Source organism: Canis lupus, chromosome 21, assembly GCF_003254725.2.
Source record: "Canis lupus dingo isolate Sandy chromosome 21, ASM325472v2, whole genome shotgun sequence".
Lineage (NCBI taxonomy): Eukaryota > Metazoa > Chordata > Mammalia > Carnivora > Canidae > Canis > Canis lupus.
This window is the reverse complement of record NC_064263.1, coordinates 41,269,754-41,294,108: the sequence shown is the minus strand read 5'-3', so window position 1 is coordinate 41,294,108 and position 24,355 is coordinate 41,269,754. Positions and strand designations below refer to the sequence as shown.

At 40.6% G+C, this 24,355-nt stretch overlaps 2 protein-coding genes across 7 annotated transcripts in view; one reads left to right on the top strand and one right to left on the bottom strand.

The window, feature by feature from the left end:
• Window positions 1–2,965, bottom strand: part of GTF2H1 (general transcription factor IIH subunit 1) — a 36,470-nt gene extending 33,505 nt beyond the window's left edge. The window contains exon 1 of the mRNA XM_025459694.3: window positions 2,672–2,965. The gene's annotated coding sequence lies outside the window, so the exon portion shown is untranslated. The remainder of the gene's footprint in view (window positions 1–2,671) is intronic.
• A 195-nt stretch (window positions 2,966–3,160) lies between these two features.
• HPS5 (HPS5 biogenesis of lysosomal organelles complex 2 subunit 2) overlaps window positions 3,161–24,355 on the top strand; it is a 44,652-nt gene continuing 23,457 nt past the window's right edge. For 3 of the 6 annotated variants that reach the window (XM_025459687.3, XM_049098715.1, XM_025459692.3), the window contains exons 1-10: window positions 3,161–3,316; window positions 3,697–3,912; window positions 4,293–4,378; window positions 9,415–9,578; window positions 15,858–15,968; window positions 16,138–16,202; window positions 16,892–17,084; window positions 18,632–18,765; window positions 23,160–23,372; window positions 23,662–23,733. In XM_025459687.3, coding sequence (XP_025315472.1) covers window positions 9,471–9,578; window positions 15,858–15,968; window positions 16,138–16,202; window positions 16,892–17,084; window positions 18,632–18,765; window positions 23,160–23,372; window positions 23,662–23,733 — 896 coding nt within the window. In that variant the 5' untranslated portion in view covers window positions 3,161–3,316; window positions 3,697–3,912; window positions 4,293–4,378; window positions 9,415–9,470. Of the gene's footprint in view, window positions 3,317–3,351; window positions 3,582–3,696; window positions 3,913–4,292; window positions 4,379–9,414; window positions 9,579–15,857; window positions 15,969–16,137; window positions 16,203–16,891; window positions 17,085–18,631; window positions 18,766–23,159; window positions 23,373–23,661; window positions 23,734–24,355 lie in introns of those variants that run through there. The other 3 variants (XM_025459689.3, XM_025459688.3, XM_049098716.1) reach the window with 3 other exon arrangements.

The following is a 24,355-nucleotide window of genomic DNA, read 5'->3' as shown; positions in this document are numbered from 1 at the left end:
AGCCACCCAAGTGCCCCACTCAAAAGATTATTTACTTTACGAAATTATCTGCCACAAGACTTCTTTAAATAGCAAGACCTCCAGTAAAGGCATTAATTCATTTGTAGTTAAATATTTGCTTGAAACTATACATGTCTGCTCTGAGGCTTTGCACATTCTCCTCCTTTCCTATCAACTGGCTTTTAGTCATTTTTTTGGGTCTATTCTAGGTTTCAGAATTACTAGGCAAGACTTTCTGTTCTTCTTCTCTTTATAGCACTTACCACACTACAATTAATTTCTAAAGTAATTCTTTTAATGTTTGTCTCCCCGACAGACTATGAGCTTCACAAAGGGAAGAGGATGCATGTGTTGTATTCACTGTAATACAGCACCCAGTAACATATTTGGCCTGTATGAAGAGTGTAACAAATACCTGTGACATCTATTTAAGATTTGTTATTAAAAGAACACTAGCTTGGTAAGATACATAAAACATCTTTGCACATATATCCTTAAATAAACTCCAGGAAGCATGATAGCTCTCTACTCAGAGATTACAGTATCATTCTTCAGAGATTCTAGTAACTGGCTTAGAAGGAAAGAGAGATAGGAAAAAATTGAAACTGATCAACAGAAACCTTTAAATCACATCTCTTTTCTAATGTGCAGAGATAAATGGGGCAGAAACAAGGACAAGTGACATAAAAACTCCATATCACCCCCTAAAAAGAGGATTATTATTAGAGAGAGCTGCTTTATCTGCCAGCATACAAAATGGAGATCTGGAATGCTGCTTGCTATGAGGCAATCCAAAAAAATTTTAACAATTCAGCATTACAGGGAATAGGACCTTGGAATTATGTAAAAAGTGAACAAAATTTACCATTTTAATGAAAGTTACAAACACAATGAAGCTATTAAGGGGAATAACCGATGTAGCAATTTTGAGACCAAGCACTTTTTCATTTTACAGCAGTGCAGGGAGAGGCAGGAGGAAAATGCGACAGAGACACAAGACAGAAGGAAATGTATGCTCATGTTCACTAATAAATACTGCATGCTGACCAGATTGCAATATCAAAATTGAAAGAGCAATCAGTTGGTAAAGTGGAGAAGGAAAAAACTTATTAGTTGGATGCCTAATACTCCCACATTGAAGGCAGACTAAGAAAAGAGGAAGAGCACAAGGTATTTCTAGCAGCAGTATCCATGAAGTAGAAATAGGGGGTTAAAATGCAAAAAAGCTCATTCTGATAGGGGAAAAAAACCCAGTAGCACAGAAAAGCAGGTCTAAAAGGTGTAAAGAGAAACCAGCAGGGAGAGGATCTATGCCTCGAGGGCAGTACATGCAGGAAGCTGATCATCTGGTTTATTAAACTGATTCCTCTCTGTACCAATCTTCCCAGGATCTTTAAAGAGCCCTCCCCACATCTGCGTGGCTCATTTACATGTGCACTACCGCATGTATTTAACACCGCCCAAGAGAAACTCAAACTTTCAATCTGCTGCACTGCTAAATGTCAGCGGAGTGAGGGCAAAAGAACAGGTTTAATGGCCTTAAATTATCTCACCCTCCTTCCCAAATGACGGATTTAGGTCTGCTAAAAGGTACAAAGTTCTCTCCAGAGCCCCGTCCTTCTGCAAGCCATAGGCCTGATAACCAGAGATTATCTTCCCCTCTGTTGTGACTTCATTTTTCATTTAAAAATCTACTTCAGGGTTGGCAATTTTGGCTTATTCACCAAAGCCCAGTCAAGTGGTTTTCAAGCTGTTGGGGGGAGGCGGGGGGGGGGGGGGGGGCGGCGGACTGGGTGGGGCTCGACCCTCTTAAATCCAATCCCCTCGGGCTATGTTTTGTATACTGGAGCTCCCCTGTTAAGGTATCTGTGGGGAGAAATGAAATGGTTGCGCTCCTTTGCAGAGTTAACACTTACTGCAAGGTGCATTTCAAACCACTTAGTTTTTTTGTACGTTTTTCAAACTGGGTCTTCTGACAAGCAAAAGGGTAAGCTTTTATAGCTCTTTCCCCTCCCCCACCACACAGACGCCGAAATGGCCATTTAAGAGTCAGTTTGAGGAAATGAAGACTCCCTTAGTCGGTTCTGTCTCTGAGAACACTGGAGAATTTATAAAATAATTATGCTCTTCCCTGGGTCGGTGGTCTGTCCTATCATTACAGGACGATCACACCGGGCACAGACTAAGCGGGGGGTGGGGGGTGGGGGGTGGATTGGCACACGTGTTAGGAAGGTTTTAAGAAGCGGCAGGATTGACAGGTCGAGCGAAAGGAGTGCGGGCAGGACGGTGGAAGCTGTTCTCCTACAGAAACCGAAAGACTTAGCCTATTTCCTAACGGGAATGGCTCCTCTGTCAGGCGGAGGCCTCCACGTCCTCCTCCTCAGGAGCCAAGTCTGATCCCGGCGGCTTTGGGTGAATCTTGGAGTCCCTGCTCTTAGTAACGGGGCAGGCTTCCTACAGGCCAGATGGGGGGGGGTGTCGATTATCCGCCCCCCCCCCCGCCCCCCGCTTCAGGACAATAAACGGCGACCGAGACGGCAAGCTTAGGAGTTGTGGCGACGGCAACGGGGACACAGGGAAAAGGGGCAGAATCCGCGCCGACCTGCGGCCCCCGGCCTGTCAGCTCCTCGCCCACCCGCCCACCCGCCCCCATTCTTCGCTCTAAACTTACCAGGTGGGAGCTACGGCCCCGGGCAGGAAGTAAGTAACCGGGCTGGATCGGGTCGAGTTCCGCCGCGCTTCTTAGAGACGCTGCCGGGAAGACGCTGGAACCCAGGAGCCGCCGCCGTCGCCACCGCCTCTGTTACTGGGGGGTCTCGCCTCCATCGCTGGCTGCGAGGACTCTGAGGGGCACGTGACCGGAAGTGCCGAGGCGGGCCTGCCGGGCACGTGACCCAGAGCGCGGCCGCCATGACACCTTCCGCTCGTTCCCTCCCTCCCCCGCCGGTTCCCGCCTGTTTCATTTCCTTTCGCCGGCCTTAAGCTGTGAAAGGTCCCGGGATCCTGGCTGTCTCACCCCTTTAGCCTAAGGGTCCTCCGGTCCCGGTTGGCGTTGCGTCTTCGGCCGGCAGCAGCCAGGGGACTGCAGGCCGCAGGGAGCGTAATTGCGACCGCGGCCGGAGGGGGAGGGACCACGCGCAAGCAGGGGGCGTAACCCGTCACGTGACAAGGAAGTGCCGTTAATAGCGCTGTCCCCGCGTCTTCGGCGCCTGTGGATGACGTAAGGCAGTGAGGGGAGGCGCGGAGAGGGAGAAGGAAGGGCTCAGGTGTAGCTCTCAGTTGCGTCTCGGGTGTCTCTGCTGCTGCTAGATGCTCGGTGAGTGTTTCGGCGGCCGGCCGTGAGAGCGGGTCTGATGTACTGAGGCTTGCGGGCTGCCGGCCTGGAGACGGGGAGGCGGGGCCGAGACCCCGGTGCTGCAGGTCGGTGCACCCGGCTCGGAAACCCTGGCTTCCGAGGCGTCTCTCTCCGAGAGATGCGACTACAGCAGGCGCTGCTCGTGCGCAGGGACCGTGTGCAGCCGCGGGTACAAAAGCGTGCCGAATGCACGGCGTATGTAGGAGTCGGTTGCGACTTCTCCAAGGTGAAGAGTTCTCCGGTTAATACTTTCTGGCTAGGAAGGTCTTACCCTTCGCGTAGTGTTTTTAATTTTTCCTTGTGCTTCCTTCTCTCTCCCTCCTTCCTTCCATCGTGGCTAGTGGGAGAAAGAGAACGCTGTGGGGTTTGCTTTTGAGGAGCACTAAGGTGATGAGAAAAGCCTCCAAGCCCTACGACTCGTTCATGTAATCAAGTGACGCGTGGAAGTGGAAAGGTACAGTAGATTTGGACTTAGGAGGAGTGGATTCCAGTCTCAGTGCTGCCTCGGCGGAGTTCTGTAAACTGTGGGCAAGCCAAGCCCCTCGTCCCACTGACTGGTAAGCATCTAGAGCCACCTTCTTTTCTTTAGTTTTTTTTTTTTTTTTTTTTTTTTTTTTTGCCGCCAGCCTAGAGGCATGCAAGGCTTAACAGCTTTGCAGAAGGTAGAGTTTCGCTAGGGAATAAGAATTCAGAAAAAACAAAACAAAACATGGTATCTCTTAAATCATGGAGGGACAAAGTTTTATGCAACGAAAGAGGAACAAAAACTTGGTATAGTTGTAAAAAATAAAGGATATGAAGGGGAAAGTGAGGCTGGAAGAAGAAGTAGGGTTGAAGTCGTAGATTATGTAAGAAGGGGAACTTTTGAAGGTTTGAACAGAAATTTTTTTTTACTTTATTTTTTTATTTGTTTTAAAGATTTTTATTTATTTGACAGGGAGCGGAGAACGCACAAGCAAGCAAGGGGAGCTGCAGGCAGAGGGAGACGGAGAAGCAGGCTCCCCGCTGAGCAGAGATCCCAAGGTGGGGCTCAATCGCAGACCCTGGGGTCATGACCCCAGCCAGAGGCAAAGGCAGACACTTAACTCATACACCTTGCAGACATTTCTTTTCAAAAATATGTACATAAAGGACCGCCTGGGTGGCTCTGTTGGTTGTCAAACTTTTTTTTTTTTTAAAGATATATATATTTATTTATTCATTCATGATAGACACAGAGAGAGAGAGAAAGAGAGGCAGAGACACAGGAGGAGGGAGAAGCAGACTCCATGCCAGGAGCCCAATGCGGGACTCCATCCTGGGACCCCAGGATCGTGCCCTGGGCCAAAGGCAGGCACCAAACCGCTGAGCCACCCAGGGATCCCCAGACTCTTGATTTGAGCTCAGGTTATGCATGATCTGGGTGTAGCAGGATCCAGCCCCCTGTCAGGATCAGCACAGAATCTGCTTGAGATTCTTTCCTTCTACACCTCCCTGCACTCGGAGGCTCTCTTTCTCTCAAATAAATAAGTTTTCTAAAAAAGTATGTACTTAAAAAGTGTCATGGAAAATTTCAAACATAGGCAAAAGTAGATAGGATAATAAAATGAACCCCCCCCCCCATGTATTCAGAACCCATTTTTTAACAATTGTCAACATTCTGTTGTTTTTACAGAGAATTTAAATGTGTATTTTTTATATACGTTGTCACAGTTGATTAATACCAGATTTCAGGTTGAGCTCAGTTCTGTCGTATAGAAGTACTAGCTAGGAAGAGCATATTAATTTTATGTGAAAATTTCTTTGGGTTTCCGTGACATGGCCACTTTAAAAACATCAGATGAGGGGCACCTGGGTGGCTCAGTGGTTGAGCGTCTGCCTTTGGCTCAGGACATGATCCTGGGCCCAGGATCAAGTCGCATTGGGCTCCTTGCAGGGAGCCTGCTTCTCCCTCTGCCTGTGTCTCTGCCTCTATCTCTGTATCTCTCATGAATAAATAAAATCTTTTTAAAAAATTTAAAAAAAAGACTAGATGTTATTTTAGGTTGTAATATAGAAACTTTGTGTCCATATCAAAGAAGTTGATGTTTCTAGTCTCTGTTATTCAACTACTTAAGTATTTTTTAAAAAATATTTTATTTATTTATTCATGAGAGACACAGGCCAAGGGAGAAGCAGGCTCCATGCAGGGAGCCTGACTTGGGACTCCCCCGGGCCCCAGGACCACACCCTGGGCTGAAGGCAGCGCTAAACCGCTGAGCCACCTGAGCTGCCCTCAACTATTTAAGTATTATGTTCATTTCTAGGCAGCATATTTTCAGGCAAACTAAATCACCTGTGTAGAAGGGTGACAAGAATAGAGAAGAATTTGGAAATTGTCATGTCACAAATGATAGAAGAATTCAAAATGTTAAATTTTTATGAGACCTGATAACACTTCAAATACTGAAGGGTTGCTTTGGAAGAAGTAAACTTGCTCCCATAAACTACAGAAGACACAATTAGAAATAATTAGTAAAAGCTCTAAGTGATCAGATTTCAATATTAAAGGAAGAGAATAAATATAAAGTATAAATTTGCAGTTGGCCTAACACCATCACTCTGCAACTTCTCTTAAGTAACATTGCTTATACTGTTTTTTTTTTTTCATTCTCATTTCCTATTAAATTTTTTTTTGGAAAAATAGAAACTTGCTAGGTTCTTTTTTTACCTCATTTAATTATAATTTGTAGGATACTGAGATCAAGGCCAGATGGCCTATCCACCTCAGAACTTAGGATCACAAATAGAAGAATAAGACACTGTGGTCTTGATGTCATTCCTTTCTGTCTTCCTTAGGATTTTATACTATGGTTTTATCTTTTTTCTTGTATCTTCAGTCCTTTTCATTCTGAAGACTCTTAACTACTGCATGCAAATCTGTTGTAGTCTCTCCTGGTCAGAAAGTCAAGAGAGGGATGCCTGAGTGGCTCAGTAGTTGAGCATCTGTCTGCCTTTGGCTCAGGGCATGATCCCAGGGTCCTGGGATCGAGTCCCGTATGGGGCTCCTGCTTCTCCCCCTACCTATGCCTTTCTTTTCTCTCCTTGTTTCTCTTGTGAATAAATAAAGAACACCTTAAAAAAAAAAGTGGTGTCTGGATGGCTCAGTTGGTTAAAGTGTCGGACTCTTTGTTTTCAGCTCAAGTCAGGATTTCATGGGTTGTGGGATGGTGCCCCACTTCTTGGCTCCTCACTCGGTGGGGTGTCTGCTTGAAGCCTGCTTCTCCCTCTGCCACTCCCCACCTTTCAGATAAATAAATCTCAAAAAAAAAAAAAAAAGTCAAGAGAGGTTTTCTTTTCCACCAGGTTACTTGAGTAATTGGCAGGCCTTATCTCTACTTCCTTACCACCCAACACTTTTCTCAAGTCTTTGTTTTCTAGTTGTGCTCACAGCATTTCACAGAAATTGTGATTGCCTGATACCAAATCCTTCAATGCCTTTCTGTTGCATACCAAATTATTATTATTATTTTTTAAAAGATTTTATTAATGAGACACACAAGAGAGGCAGAGACATAGGCAGAGGGAGAAGCAGGCTCCCCACAGGGAGCCCAGTGTGGGACTCAATCCTGGGACTCTGGGATCACACCCTGAGCCGAAGGCAGATGCTCAACCACTGAGCCACCCAGGCGTCCCTGTTGCCTACCAAAGTAAAATATCTTCATTTTCTTTGGTTTGAAATTCAAAGTGTTTCATACCTTATGCTGAGTTACTATTCTGCTTTTATCCTTCATTATTCCGTCCTTGTGTCCTGTGTTTCAATCAAAGACAAAACTCATATTCTTCACATGTATCTTCTATATTTTTGCTTGTTGCTGCCCTTTTCCTATTTCTTCTGATAAAAGCCTACTCAGCTCCAGTGCTACTTCCCTTAAGTTTTCTGTGGTTCCATTTAACTCAATGTGATTCTTCTGTAAGTTCCAACATAGCACTTTTCTTATGTCTCCCTTATGAGAGGTGTGTGTTCTTTTTCTCCCAGTTTGTAAAGTGACTGATTTCTGGAATTACTTGTCTTGTTCCTACTGCTGTGCCTCATATTTTACTAGGAACCCAATAAAATGAGTGAGAAGAATGAGAGATTTTTTTGGGGGTCAGGAATTCTCAAAAAAATTTTTTTTGGTAAATATTTATTTATTTATTTTTGAAAATATTTTATTGAGGGGTGTCTGGGTGGTTCAGTTAGTTAAACAGCTGCCTTCGGCTCAGGTCACGATCTCAGGGTCCTGGGATCAAGCCCCACGTTGGGCTCCTCCCTGGGTGGGGAGTCTGCTTGTTTCTCATTCTCCCTCTGCCCCTTCTTACCTTGTTTTCTCTCTGGCTCTCTCTCAGAGAGAGAGAGCTCATAAGATGGGGAGGGCAGAACGAGAAGAAGAAGAAGCAGACTCCCCACTGAGCAAGAAGTCTAGCAGGGAGCCAAACTGGGTGTGGGTCCCAGGACCCTAGGTTCATGACCTGAGCCAAAGGCATGCATAGGCTTAACTGACTGATCTACCCAGGCGCCCTGAAAGATGTTACTTTTAGTTAATCTCTACACCCAGAGTGGGGCTCAAGCTCACAACCCTGAGGTCAAGTCACACAACTCCACGCCAGCTAGGTACCCTGGAATTCTCAAATACTTTGAGTGTGGGACTACTAAAGATTTGTTGTTTTTCTTGAAATACTATTGTCAAAAAAAAAAAAAAAAAAAAAAAAAGAAATACTATTGTCTTTTCAGAGATAAAGCTGTATTAAGAACAGTATAATGAATAAGAAATAAGGCTATATTGTATCTGTGCAAGAAAAAAGCATCCTAAGTTTATGTGTGTTTTGCCCCTGGGAAGTATGCTCCATGAATGTTAGGACTTTGTTTTATCCTCTGTTTTATCTCTGCATCTAGAACAATGCACAAGTTGGTGCTATTGTAACCTAACAAACACGAGTTCACTCCTGTGAGTCGGAGGTAAAAACACACTAGATAGACTTGCTGTATAAGGAAAACAAACACACTAGATAGAATTGTTGTGTAAGGAAAACTTTATTTGCAGCACATAAGGAGATCATGGGGAATAATTTCCAAAGCTGTGACTCCCTGAGCAAGGGCGAGTGGATTTCTTGTATTTACGGTCAGGATGCATATTTAGATAGGGGAGCCTTGTCATGGCTCGTAGAGGTGGGCATAAGGTTGCGCATGCACCCTAAGGAAACTCATATGTACGTTGTATGTTATGTAAAGGAGGCTTGTGCTGCTCCTTGGGTGGAGATTTTAGTATGGTAATAAGGTGCAGGTAACTGGTTGCTCCACGGTCCATCAGGACTGAGTCGGGAGTTGAGCTCAAACTGGTCTGGGTGGTCTGGGCCGCCCAAGCTCCTGTCCAGGCAGTCCTTACTGCTGGAGGGGTAGTTTTGGTTTCCATCACAGGATATTAGGCCTCAGGTCTTTTGCCTGAGTGAAGAGATGAGCTGTGAAGAAGAGCTTAAAGGAGAATGTGGGAGGTTAATGGGAACAAACAGTTGAGAAGTAAAGGTCAGTCAGGCCTTGGGGTTTAGCTGGTGACAATAAATACCTAGTTGATGAATAAATGAATTAGTAGATACATGTAGCTCTGAAAAAATAGTTTAAAAAACAGTTATTTCTAAATTTTTCTTTAGCGTTTGCTTTTATTCTTAATTGGCATGTTTTAAAGATTGAGAAAAGTTAAAGTTGATGGGTAAGAATTTTTTTTGAATTTTATTTCTTTTCTGAAAGGGTGCAATTTGACAAGAATGTACACTTGAGAGTTGCAGAACAGATAAGCTCTTGTGTTAGTTTACAGAGTCTTCATAGGGTGTTTAGCATTTGCTGTCTTGTATTCTTATTCCTTTTCATTCTTTTCAGAGTCAAGGAATGATATGGTACAAGCTGATGGTTGCATATAATAATATTGCTTATATGTATTTTGTTTTCACCTAGATGCTAAATATAGCGTAAGGATCCTTATCCCTTTCTCATGTTTTTCTATGTTCTACATACATCCATTAAATGCATGCTGAGTGAAGAGCTTCTTAAATTATATTTTTTGCAGGTTTTATTCAGGAATACTGTGTCTGTCACTCAACATAGTTTCAACTTTCCATCTAAATGACTTTTGTGCCAGTGATACCAGAGTCCTACAGCCATGTTCTTGCAGAGTTTGAGTCTCTGGATCCATTACTTTCAACCCTGAGGCTGGACTCCAGTCGTCTGAAGGTGAATTTCTTGATCCTTGCTCATATTTGTGTATTTTATGTACTCTGTGACATATGCTCCCTCTCCTCTAGTTCTTTATGTTTAATGGAATCTTGGGTGTTTTTTCCTGTGCTAGTAGTACCTTATACATAGATACCATGTTCATACCCCCACCTTTTAAAAAAATTTTTTATTTATTGGGAGGGGGAAAGCACAAGCTGAGGCAGAGGGAGAGGGAGAAGCAGACTCCTTGCTGATCAGGGAGCCCATGAGGGACTCAGCCATAGGACCCTGGGATCATGACCTGAGTGGAAGGCAGATGCTTCACCGACTGAGCCACCCAGGCACTCCTGTAGCTCTTTCTTGATTTACTTTTTGAGCTATCATTTGAATTTTTTTTCTCATCCTTGGAAACCATGATATTGATTGCTGAATTTTTTTCCCTTCACAATAATCTTGTTTTTTTTTTCTCAGAAAGTCAGGTATTTGGTTGAAAATAAAGTAGTATAAATGAGTATACCCTGTTATATTTTAAGTAACATGAACCACTGCAGATATACCAAGCTCATTCCAAAACGAGGAGTTTGATGTACCCTCCATTTTAGAGAACAGAGCAAAAGTTCTTAGCTCTGTGGAAAGAAATATATACTCCCTTCAAGCCCTGAGTTCTTCTGATAAACTCAGGAATGACATGATGAAGAACAAAATCTTATAATCAATTCCAAAATAATTTTGTTTTTATACTTCTCCCCCATCCAAGTACTTTTCTAGCCTCTAAACGAAGGTATAGAATGTAATAAGCAAATTGATAGGAGGAACAATCATGAGGGTTGATTTCAGTTAGACTCATTTTTTAACTGCAAATTATGAGATATCCTACCTGGTATAGTATGGCTTAACCAGTATAGGTGTTTATAATCTTGTTGGAGGCTAGTGTTTCTAGGTTTAGTGTAGTAGCCCAATAATAAGACTTGAAATATCAGGTTCTCCCATCTTTCCTATTCTACCATCATCCATATATTGGTTTTTAGTCACAGTTGCAAGGTAGGTGTCCTGGCTCCAGTCTTGGTATTTCCATTTGCATCTCAAGCAGGAAAGATGGGGCCATAAGCAAAGGCTTTCTTTTCTTTTTCTAACCCCTCCCTGGGTTTGTTGTTTATTTTTAAAAATTTTATTTTTCATCATGATAAATATACTTTTTAAATACTCATCCCCTATTTCCCTCATTCTCATACTGTCCTCCCCTCCAGTGACCATCAGTTTATTTTCTATAGTTAAGAGTCTGTTTCTTGGGGCTTCTGGGTGGCTCATTCAGTTAAACATCCAGCTTTCGATTTCGGCTCAAAAATGATCTCAAGGTTGTGAGATCCAGTTCCGCATTGGGCTCCATGCTGAGCATGGAGTCTGCTTCGGATACGTTCTGTCTCTCTCCCCTGTCCCTCCCTCCCCCTCTAAAAAAAGTCTATTTCTTGGTTTGTTTCTCTCTCTTTTTTTCCTTTGCTTGTTTTGTTTCTTAAATTTCACATGAGTGAGATCAATATGGTATTTATCTTCCTCTGACTTATTTTGCTTAGCCTTATACTCTCTAGCTCCATCTATGTCAGTGCAAATGGCAAAATTTCATTCTTTTCCTATGGCTGAATAATATTCTATTGTAGATATATACCAGCTTTCTTTATCCATTCATCTATTGGTGGACACTAGGGCTACTTCCATAGTTTGGCTGTTGTGAATAATGCTGCAGTAAGCATGGGGGTGTATGTATCCCTCTGAATTAGTGTTTTTGTATCTTTTGTGTAAATACCCAGTAGAGCAATTATTGGGTCCTAGAATAGTTCTGTTTTTAATTTTTTGAGTAATCTCTGTACTGTTTTCCAGTGTGGCTGTACCAGTTTTTATTCCCACCAGCAGTCCAAAAGGGATGCTTTTCTCCATATCCTTGCCAGCACTTGTTTCTTGTGTTTTTGATTTTAGCCATGCTGACAGGTATGAGGGGATATCATTTTGATTTTGCTTTGCATTTCCCTGATGATGGGTGACATTATTGAGCATCTTTTCGTGTGTCTATGGGGCATCTGTATCTTCTTTGGAAGAATGTCTATTTGTGCCCTCTGCCCATTTTTTAATTGGATTATTTTTTGGGTATTTTGTTTTTCTGGGTATTGAGTTGTATAAGTTCTTTATATATTTTGGATATTAACACTTTATTGGATATGTTGTTTGTAAATATCTTCTCCCATTTGATAGATTGCCTTTTAGTTTTGTTGATTGTTTCCCTTGCTGTGCAGAAACCTTTTATTTTTTATTTTTTTATTTTTTTAAAGATTTTATTTATTTATTCATGATAGTCACAGAGAGAGAGAGAGAGGCAGAGACACAGGCAGAGGGAGAAGCAGGCTCCATGCACCGGGAGCCCGATGTGGGATTCGATCCCGGGTCTCTAGGATTGTGCCCTGGGCCAAAGGCAGGCGCCAAACCGCTGCGCCACCCAGGGATCCCCAGAAACCTTTTATTTTGATGTAGTCTCACTAGTTTATTTTTGCCTTTATTTGCCTTTTCTTTATTTTATGGTTGGTTCAGGAGATATATCTAAAAAATGTTATGGCCAGTGTCAGAGATAACTGTCTATGCTCTCTTCTTGGATTTTTATGGTTTCAGGTCTCACATTTAGGTCTTTAATCCATTTTTAGTTTATTTTTTGTGTTTGGTATCAGAAGGTGGTCCAGTTTCATTTACATGTGGTTGTCCAGATTCCTCAACACCATTTATTGAAGAAACTGTCTATTCCCATTGTATATTCTCCTTTGTTGAAGATGAATTGATCATATAATTGTGGTTTTATTCTGCGTTTTCTGTTCTTTAAGATTTTATTTATTCATGAGAGAGGCACAGAGAGGCAGAGATACAGGCAAAGGGAGAAGCAGGCTCCTGCATGGAGCCTGATGCAGAACTCAATCCCAGGACCCTGGGATCATGACCTGAGCTAAAGGTAGACACTCAACCACTTAGCCACCCAGGCACCTCTTTCTTTCTTTCTTTCTTTTCTTTTCTTTTCTTTTCTTTTCTTTTCTTTTCTTTCTTTTCTTTTCTTTTCTTTCTTTCTTTCTTCATCTTGAATTTCTTTCTTCAGTGTATTACAGTTTTCAGAGTATGGGATTTTCACCTCTAAATTTATTCCTGGATATTGTTTTTGGTATAGACATAAATGGGATTTTCTTAATTTCACTTTCTGCTGGCTCATTGTTATTGTATAGGGATCCAACAGATTTCTGTACATTGATTTTTGTATCCTGTAACTTTACTGTATTTATCAGTTCTAGTAGTTTTTTTAGGGGACTCTTTAGGATTTTCTATATATATGTTATCTGCAAATAGTGGGAGTTTTACTTCTTCCTTACCAATTTGGATGCCTTTTATTTCTTTATGTTGTCTAATATCTGTGGCTAAGACTTCCCAGTAGTATGTTGAATAAAAGTGGTGACAGTGGACATCCTTGTTTTGTTCCTGACCTTAGGGGGAAAAGCTCTGTTTTTGCCACCATTGAGTATGATGTTGGTTGGCTGGCTGTGGTTTTTCATAAAAGGTCTTTATTATGTTGAGGTATGTTCCCTCTAAATCTACTTTGCAGAAGATTTTTATCATGAATAGATGTTTTACCTTGTCATATGTTTTTTTTCTGCATCTATTGAAATGATTATATGGTTTTTATCCTTTATTTTATTGATGTGATGTATCATGTTGATTGTGAATATCGAACCATACTTGTATCCTGGGAATAAATCCCCTTTGATCAGATATATGATTTTTTAAAATGTATTATTGGATTCAGCTTGTGATATTTGATCGAGGATATTTGCTTTGATATTCATGAGAGGTTGGCCTGTAGTTCTCTTTTTTTGGTAGTGTTTTTATCTGGTTTTTGATATGTAGGGTGATACTAGCCTCATAAACTGAATTTTTAAGTTTTTCTTTCTCTGTTTTTTTGGAATAGTTTGAGAATAGGTACTAACTCTTATTTATTTACTTATTTTAAAGATTTATTTATTTGATTTAGAGAGAGTGTGTACAAATGTGCCGGTGGGTGAAAGGGCAGAGCAAGAGGGAGGGAGAATCCCAAGCCAACTCCCTGCTGAGTTCAGAGGCCAGACTTGGGCGGGGTGGGGGAGGCTCTATCCCGTGACCCCAAGATCATGGCCTGAGCCAGAACCAAGAATTGGATGCTCAACTGACTGAGCCACCCAGGTGCCCTGGTAATAACTCTTCTTTAAATATTTCATAGAGGGATCCCTGGGTGGTGCAGCAGTTTGGCGCCTGCCTTTGGCCCAGGGCGCAATCCTGGAGACCCGGGATCGAATCCCACATGGGCTCCCAGTGCATGGAGCCTGCTTCTCCCTCTGCCTGTGTCTCTGCCTCTCTCTCTCTCTCTCTCTCTCTCTGTGACTATCATAAATAAATAAAAATTAAAAAAAAAAATATTTCGTAGAATTCGCCTGTGAAGCCATCTGGTCCGGGATTTTTGTTTGTTGGGAGTTTGGGGATTACTGATTCAGTTTCATTGCTGGTAATTGGCCTGTTCAAATTTTCTATTTCCTCCTTTAGTTTGGGAAGTTAGGCATCTCTAGGAACTTAGCCATTTCTTTTAAGTTGTCCAGTATATTGCCATATAGGTTTTCATAATACTCTGTTATAATTGTGTTTATGTGGTGTTGGTTATTTCTTCTCTTTCATTAGTGATTTTGTTTATTTGGGTCTTCTCTCTCGGGGTGTTTTGTTTTGGTTTGGTTTGGTTTTTTTTTTTTTTTAGTGAATCTGGCTGCAAGTTTATCAATTGTGTTGATCTTCTCAGAGAACCAGCTCCTGGTTTCATTGATATGTTGTATTGTTTTTTTAGTTTCTATATCATTTTTTTCTGCTCTAATCTTTATTTCCTTTTTGCTTGGTTGGGTTTTATCCTTCTTTCTCTAGCTTTTTTAGATATGAGGTTAGGTTGTTTGAGAGTTTTCTTGCTTTTTGAGTTAGGCCAGTATTGCTATAAACTACCCTCTTGGAACTAGTTTTGCTGCATCCCAAGGATTTTGAGCCGTTGTTTTCGTCTTCATTTGTTTCCATGTAATTTATTTTTTCTTTGATTTCTTGGTTGATCCATTGTTTAATAGCATGTTATTTAATCTCATATTTGTGCTCTTCCAAATTTTTTATTGTGGCTGATTTCTAGTTTCATAGCATTGCAGTCAGAAAAGGTGCATGGTATGACTTTGATTTTGATTTGTTCAGACTTGTTTTGTGGACTCATTTGTGATCTATTCTGGAGACTGTTCCATGTGCACTTGAAGAGTGTATTCTGCTGTTAAGGCTGGAATGTTCTCAATATGGCTGTTAAGTTCATCTGGTGCAGTGTGTCATTCAAAGCCACTGTTTTCTGGTTTATTTTCTGATTAGATGATTTGTCCATTGATGTAAATGGGGTGTTCAGGTCCCCTACTATTATTATATTATTATCCATTGTTCCCCAAAGGCTTTCTTTTTTTCAGACTGTGCCTTTTACCTAATAAGGTAAACCTTTCTAAGAAACCCTAGTAGCCTTATTCCTATTAGCTAGATTTTAGTTACATAGCTCCCTCTAGCTTCAAGAGAAACTGGGTAAATGAATATTTAGGTTTTCCAGCTTCTGTGGTAGAAAGCAAGATTCAGAGTGTTGGGAGGGTCTGTTCATCAGCCAAGCACAAATTTTGCTGCAGGGTATTATTGGGCACAGCAACACCACTGTTTTTTTCTGTCGGATAAAGAAAGAAATCAGCAAGCTGAGAGTTGAGGGAGAGATAATAGCACAGTGACCTGCATCTGTGTCCTCTATAGTCCTACTTGTTCTAAAAAGCTATAGGTGGTTTGTATGTTAATTATAATTACGTAGACTAGAAATGGTTCAAGGGAGTAAATGGTTAAAGCAGTTGCTTTATCCCCTTATTTGATCTTTTGTCTTTGTGGTAAGCATTGGAATGACCTAGCCAAATTATGCAAAAGATGAATGGTCTAATAACTGGATTTTGCTAAGGAAAAATGACTCATTTGTACAATTGAGCCTATTCAGTCATTTTGAGATTCAATTAAACATTCAGAACCAAGATGTTCTGTGTGGTTCATTATACTAGGATGAGAGGATGAGTGCGATTATGTGGTATCCTACAGGGCAAGGAGTGGGGTGGGGGAGGAACCTGCTACACAGATCCTTAGTATTTATTTCCAGTAGTTAATTTGGTTATGTGACTATGATCTCACGCTTGTCTGTTTACATGTTTTTAGTGCACCAGCATAGCTGTATCTCGAAAATGGTTGGCTTTGGGCAGTTCAGGAGGAGGACTCAATCTCATTCAGAAGGAAGGATGGAAGCACAGGCTTTTTCTTTCACATAGGGTAAGATTAAGGGTAGTCCTATCATATGCTATTTGGAATATCTTTCATAAATTTGAATTTCCCCATTATGAATAATCATTTGGAGTAAAAGAAGAATGTAAATCTTGAGATATAAAAGTAAAAAATTAGCATTTTTGAGAAGCCCAATATTTTTCCTTTTGTGTTCTAGGAAGGTGCAATTTCTCAGGTTGCATGTTGTTTACATGACGAGGATTATGTTGCTGTAGCTACCAGGTGAGAAACTGCTTTAAAATTATCTTATCTTTTCTAAATATATTTTATTTTATTTTTTTGATAGAGTAAGTGCTCATGCCAGCAGTGGGGAGGGGCAGAAAGAGAGGAACAGAAAGAATCCTAAGCAGGCTTTCTACTGAATGTGGGGTCCGATGCCATGCAGGACTCCGTCTCATGACCCTGAGATCATGATCCAAGAAAAAAATCAAGAATCAGACACTTAACTGACTGAGCCACTCAGGTGCCCCCCTAAATACATTTTAAATTGACAGATGTAGTTGTGTGTTTGTTAGAGTAGCCAGCCATCCTGGTTTGCCTTTGACTGTCCCAATTTTAGCCCTGAAAGTCCTGTGTCCTAGGGAAATCTCTCAGTTCCCAGCAAACTGGGACAGACAGTTGTTCACGGTCACCCTATGGTTTATGGAAAATGTTGGTGTAAGGCAACAACATTTCAGTGACCTTAAAAGAGAAAGATAACATAATGTAGAAGATAACATAATGTAGAACATCTAAATTCTCATACTGGATTGGTGGACTAAAGCAAGGAAGTTAGTACCTTGACTTTCTACTTTCTCTTTTTTGAAGAACAGGAATTATGTATATTTAATAAAATTGATACTGTGATACAAAGAAATTGCACCGTTTTCACCATTGCCAAAAATCTGCTTCCGTGACTCATTTTCTTGCAGTCAAGGTCTTGTAGTTGTTTGGGAATTAAATCAGGAGCGTCGTGGGAAACCAGAACGAATTTATGTGTCTTCAGAGCATAAAGGCCGAAAAGTTACAGCTCTCTGTTGGGATACAGCTATTCTTAGAGTTTTTGTAGGTGATCATATGGGGAAAGTTTCTGCCATCAGACTTAATACTTCTAAACAAACAAAGGTAAGAGCTAGTCCAGTTCTTTATGTATTTAAGTGAGATATACGATATTGTCTTATAGAATCTTAATTGAAGGACACAATTTTACATACTATATTTTTTGGGAGACTGATCTAGAGCCTATTAATTTTGAGGAGACTTTGTCCATATAGTAGCCTGGTTTAGCTTGATACTGTTGCAGGGTTGCTTTTGTGACATTGTCTATTTGTACATTGTCTGTTACAGTATTCTGTAATTCACCTGTATGAGTCACTTAAATTAAGCATTAATATTAGGCTATTAATAAAGATAAGATGCCTTGGGGCACCCAAGTGGCTTTGTCAGATATGTGTCTGTCTTTGACTCAGGTCATGATAGCAGGGTCCTGGGATTCAGTCCTGCATCCAGCTTCCTGCTCAGTGGAGAGCCTGCTTCTCCCCCTCTGCTCCCCCTTCTTGTTTGTGCACGCACACACTCTCTCTCTCTGTCAAATAATAAATAAAATCTTAAAAAAAAAAAGATGCCTTTTTCCCTTTTTTTTTTTTTTTTTTTTTTGATAGAGTGAGTGAGTGGAGGCAAGGACAGAGGGAATAAATCTTTCAAAGACTTCTCACTGAGCATAGAGCCTGATACAGGGCTTGGTCCCAGGACCCATGAGATCATGACCTGAACTGAAACTAAGAGTTGGATGCTTAATCAACTGAACCACCCAGGCATCCTGATAAGATACCTCTTTGTTAGTTGTGTGAACAAAATGGGAAACATACAAATAGTATCAGTTGTCCAGGCTCCTATTCTCCTGGTCCCTGCTTAGAAGAAACTCATGAGATTAGGTATATTATTTCTCAGAATGAATGTAACTTACTGTAAGTTGAACCTTAAAGATACCTCCTGGATTATGCTTAGCTGTATGGTCCCAGGCTTCCTCCTAAGTTGGAGTAAAAGGTTTAAGTTTCACATTACCCTAACAGAATGTTCCAGGCTCTCATTAAAGAGGGCATACCAACTTCTTACTGTCCCTCTTCTCCAAAATTGTTATAGTGGGGAGCTTGGTTTATTTCCATATAGGATCTTCACAGGAAAGAAGAAAGAAATCTAACTACCATTGGCTAAATTATTTTATTTTAATTAACACACATTCTTTTGATTTGAGCATGGTGACCCACATCAAAGTTACCACTTGATTCCTAACATATTTTTCATCCCAAATACAGTTGGAACCTTATAGGTGATATAGCCCTAATTTGTGTTTTTCCAAAGGGAGAAGTTCTGTCTTCGTGTGAAAAAAATTCTCTTTCACATGTCCCAAAACTTGCTTCATCTTTGTCATTCCAGCCTTTAAGATTAGATAACCAGAAACAGAGCCTTAAGAATTGTCTTTTGCAGTTATGTAACAAAGTATTTCACAACTTTTAAATGAGTGAAGCTTTGATATCCTAATAGGCAAATTAAATTTTGGCCCATTTAAAATTTTTATTTTGCTATCTAAGGTTATTTTCACTGAAAGGGTAAAGAGAAGATTATGCATCTGTGTAATGGTGATTTTTCTTTCCTTGTCATGTCTCTTTTAGGCAACTGCTGCCTTTGTGATGTTTCCTGTTCAGACAATAACCATAGTTGACTCCTGTGTTGTGCAGTTGGATTATTTGGATGGAAGACTACTTATATCTTCACTTACTCGATCATTCTTGTGTGACACTGAGAGGTATATTGACTAACCATGAGTCATAGCTTATGCGGAATTCTCGAACTCTCAGAGACTTAGAAGTCATATAGCCCAAACCCCTCAGTTTAGTAATACAGATGTTAATGAGGACCCAGCTATGTGCAAGCTGATATTAAAGAATAGGAAAGATAGGAGACTGAGCAGTCCTGTGAGTGAATAAGACAGATGTTCAGTTAACTCCATGAAGGGTGGTCACAGTGCCATGAGGGAAGGCTGGACAAAGGCCTGTTTCAATATGAGGAATCAGGAAGTTTTCCTTGATTGAATTTGTTGTTGTTTAGATTTGTTGTGTGTTTAATAGAATTTTACTAATGGGTAAAATTGGGTGAAGAATAATTAAGAATTTTGTGAAGCTGACAGATATTTTACCGAAATCTCAAGGGTGGAGCCAAAGGTTCAGTGAATGGCGTATTACAGGTAACTATGAAACACTAGAACATAATAGGAAACAACTTGGTATGAATATTGTGTATCGCTATACTGAAGTTACTCAGCTATTCTCACTGCAGGGAAATTTTCACAGGTTATTCTTTTTGTTTCCACTGTCATATTCTTCAGGACCGGCCACTCTTTTAAATATTTATGAAAGGGCAGCCCAGGTGGCTCAGCGGTTTAGCGCCTTCAGCCCAGGGCCTGATCCTGGAGACCCGGGATCGAGTCCCATGTCTGGCTCCCTGCATGGAGCCTGCTTCTCCCTCTGCCTGTGTCTCTGCCTTTCTCGCCTCTCTTTCTTTCTCTCTCTCTCTCTGTCTCATGAATAAATAAATAAAATATTTTAAAAAGTAAATATTTATGAAAGAGAATTTTGAGCACACATAAAAGAGAATTGTCTATTGAACTCCCATGAACCCACCAGGCAGCTTCAATAATTTTGATGATGATTTTTGGTAGGCTAAATTTGAACTAAGAGGGGAAGGAAGGGATATTTTAGCAGGAAGGAGCAGCCTCTTGGGGGAAAAGTGAGGAAAAAGTAGGCATATTTAAAAACCTGCCAGTCGGGATCCCTGGGTGGCGCAGCGGTTTAGCGCCTGCCTTTGGCCCAGGGCGCGATCCTGGAGACCCGGGATCGAGTCCCACGTCGGGCTCCCGGTGCATGGAGCCTGCTTCTCCCTCTGCCTATGTCTCTGCCTCTCTCTCTCTCTGTGTGACTATCATAAATAAATAAATAAATAAATAAATAAATAATTTAAAAAAAAAAAAAAACCTGCCAGTCTGACTTAAGTAGGGGAGTTGGGGAAGATCAGTTGCTAAATTGGCACCACAGTGAGAGTGACAGCCTTAAATGTCACATTAATTAAGTGGGTTCTCAGGTCGTTTTAAGAAAGTATACATATAGTATATCAAGGTTTGAAAATTGATTTCCTTAAAACTATCCAGGCTTGGAAAGTCTTTATGTACTTCCAGAGGTTCACACATCTCAATTCGAAAGTTTCTATTCTAGAAAGCAGGAGATTGTTTATTATAAAAGGTTTGGAGGAATGTGAGTCAGGGATGGTAGAAGGAAGTTTGGGGAGAAGGTATACTTTGTATTTATTTTCTTGGACGAGAAAGATACATGGAAAAGAGACCAGTTATAGTAGGATGGCAGGTGCCAGATAGCAGAGAACCTAGCTGGACAGCAGAGAGGCAAGGCTTTGAGATGCAAGTGGCCAGTTTATATGGAATTAGTGGGAAGGAGGATATACTTGGTTCTGACTTATTTCAGACTGTAGATCAGCGATGAAATTAGACTTGGAGAACTGGAGATCATCTAGTGTTACTCTTTCATTCTTGCAGATCAGAAAGCCTAAGCATCCTGAGTGATAGAGCATGCCTGACATTGCACAGCTTGGGAGAGACAGGCAAGACTAGAAGCTTTCTGTCTTGATTCTCTGCCCTTGCTCTTACCTTGCAGTTCCCCAGAACACCTTTTGACGTTGAATCTTTGGCCATTAATTCCACACTTGAGATTTTGGTAACATATTTATTAGCCTTACCAAGTTCCTAAGTATTCTTCACCTATAGATTTTCAAGTTTACCAATGGGCCCAATTTAGAAAGACATATGTTAGACTTTTTGAAATAAAGAGTTAAAGTAAGTAGAGGTTTATTTATTCTTTTGTGCAATGGAGTTGTTAATCATTTTCCTGGTTCATAGGGATGTGGCTAGAATTGGTTATGAGAATAACAGATTCTGCTGCTAAAATAACAACTTACATTAATGCCCGCTTTTTTTTTTTCCTTTTTTAAAATTTAAATTCAATTTACCAACATATAGGATAACACTCAGTGTTCATCCCGTCAAGTGCCCTCCTTAGTGCCTGTCACCTAGTCATCCCATCCCCCCACCCTCCACCCCTTCCACAAACCTTTGTTTTCCAGAGTTAGGAGTCTCTCTTGTCGTCCTTTCTAATTTTTCCCCACTCAGTTCCCCTCCTTTCCCTTATAGTCCCTTTTACTATTATATTCCGCATATGAGTGAAACCATATGATGATTGTCCTTCTCCGATTGACTTATTTCATTCCGCATAATACCCTCCAGTTCCATCAAAGTCCAAGTACCCACTTTCTGTTAACTAGAATTCAGTTTGGAGGGATATGGATAGTGCAATAATTTAAAAAATTCATTTATGTTTAAAATAATTTTGTTGGTTTCAACCTATATTCCCTCCCAACAAGTAGCAATTTTTTTTTTTTTAAAGTAGGCTACATGCCTAGCATGGAGCCCAGTGAGGGACTTGAACTCACAACCCGGAGATCTAGACCTGAGCTGAGATCAAGAGTCAGATGCTTAACCGGCTGAGCCACCTAGGCACCCCAGCATTTTTTTTTTTTTTTAAACGGGGCTCTTAGTATTTCCTTCTCCTGCCAGCCACTGACTACTTTGTCTCAGTATTGTTGATGAGCAAGGTGGGTCCCAGGAAGGAACAGAGGAAATAGAAACAAAGAACTAGGGTCTAGTGAGGAGAACATGGACTAATGGAGCCTGACAATATGATTTCAAAATCTGGCTCAGATACTCTTTAGGCCTTGGTAAATGTTGATTTTCCCATCCAGAGTGTAGAGACAGTTTTAAGGATTAACTAAGATAATGTATATGAAATACTTAGCCTTGTGCCTGTAATATATTGTTTGAAAATGTAGTAAGCAAGGTTAATGAGCATAGGAGTAGGAATGAGTTGCCTGTGTGTGTTCACACGGCAAACATTCATTGCACTCATCTGAAACCTTAGCACTATGGTAAGTACCATAGAGGATATAAAGTAAGCGAGAAATACGTTTTATCTCCCAATAAGGAACATAAGTAATAAATCCATAACTTCTTAGATTGCTCTGTATACATTTCAAAGCACTTTCACATCCATGTTCTCATGGTACGCAGAGTTCTTATAGTTAGTTACATTTTACTTATCAAACAACCAAGTACAGGGATAATATTTATTGAATTATATCTAAGGTCACCTTGTAAATTCACACCGGATGGCATATTTGATCATTCTCTTTTAATCAAAGAGTTAAAGTACATGGAAGCACTACAGAGTAGTTAGGACTTTTTGTAGGCCAGATGCTGGGCTCTACATTGGGAATTCAACTAAAATAGAAGAAGAAATGACCTTTGTCCTAAATAAAGTCATATTCTATTGTTGAAATAGACACAATTGCTATATATAATGAGGTAAGTGCCCTGGGAAGCATGTAATTCAGCTTATGGGCATCAAGGAGTCTCTCAGAGGAAGAATGATGAAGTGAAGCCATGAGGAAAGAAGGAAGCAGTTTTTAGGAAGCAACATCCTTACATTATCACCTTTCATGTTCCCAGTCAGTATACTAAGCTCTTTTGTCTATTTAGCTCCTGTAATCATAAGGAAACAGAATGTTCAAAGTTGCAGAGTTTCAGAAGGACTTGGCATTCTGAGACAGAGTGAAGAGTTTGCTGGGTGTTTGTAGCAGGGGAGTTCCTGGAAGACAGGGTTGGAGAGGTAGCTTAGTAGCTGCTATGGAGTGTCCAAAGAACCTTTTACAAGGTGATTTGGAATGGGTTTTTAAAATAACTTTACAGTAAGATTTAAGGATGTATGGAATGATTTGCTAGCACTCATTTTATAGATTTGAAAGGGGCCTTCATATTAATTGTGAGCCTCTCATTCTGTGGATGATAAACTAAGTACTAATGTGAAGTGATCTGCTTCCTGTTACAGAAATTGTTAATGGCAAATCAAAGCTAGAACCCTATTTTGACCTTTCCAAGCTACTGTTTTTTTTCCAGTATACTGCTAATGTGAATATAGAGAGGATGTTTTGGGTGCAGTTGTTATGGCCATGCTGATTTGTAGTGCCATTGGTTTTGACTTTCTTCTAAGTAAACATGCTTTCTTTGCCTTTTTTGGGGATTAGAGAAAAATTCTGGAGAATTGGAAGCAAGGAAAGATACGGAGAATATGGAGCTTGTTTCTTCCCTGGAAGATGTTCTGCAGGCCAGCAACCCCTAATATATTGTGCTCGCCCTGGCTCCAGGATGTGGGAAGTGAACTTTGATGGGGAAGTTATAAGTACACATCAGTTTAAGAAACTCCTCTCATCACCACCTCTCCCTGTGATTACTCTAAGGTAATGATTTGTATGGCTGGTAAGGACTATTTGAGGATTTTACCTGCAGGAGTTGGGTTGAAATCTCTGATATTCCAGATGTGTTAAAAATTTTATAAAGCTTTCCAAGAATGAAGTTGAATTTATATTAAAGATTTAGAGAAACCAAGTCTTTAACCAGTTATCTTTGAGATGATTAAAATAGATCAAATAAAGCCAGATAAGTTAAATGCGGCAGAACTTTTCCTATATAGGGAGCAGCATACTTTTATGCTGTGATTCAATCATTAATAGACTGTTTACTTCCTAGATCAGACCCTCAGTATGACCATACAGTTGGATCCTCCCAGTCTTTGTCTTTCCCCAGACTCTTGTACGTTAGGTAAGTTTCTCCTTTTGATCTTTCAAAAAACACACAACACTTTTTCTCTTTGCTTCTTATTCATAGGTGGTTAGCTTTTTAAAAGTTTTTTTGTACTAAACTGTTTTTGGAAAATTAGAAAATGCCTGTGTTTCTAAGAGAAATAAAAAAGATCATAGAAATATGCTGCTGTTTTTAGTTTTCAAATTGACTTTACTCAGTCTGTAATAATTAGAGCTAAGAATTGTCGGTACTCTTTTTTTTCATAATCTCTCCTACCTGTTGGGAGGTTAGAATGGAAGCAAGTCTCAGACTGAAGTCAACCACATATAGGGATGTTTCTTAGCAGGTAGGCACAAACCTAATTGTAGAACTTGTTCTTGTAAGCATGGTAAACTTTCAATTCTGTGTCCTTTAGGTGTTCTGTCAGGTACCTTGCATGAAAGCTTTGCTTGAGGCACATTCAGAAATATTCTAACTTCTTTTGTTAAGATTTTATTTATCTATTTGAGAGGGGGTTGGGGGGAGAGCTTAGAGGGAGACTGAGAGGGAGAAGCAGATTCCCTGCTGAGCAGAGAGGATGTGGGGCTCCATTCCAGGACACTGAGATCACGACCCAAGCCAAAGGCAGACGCATAACTGA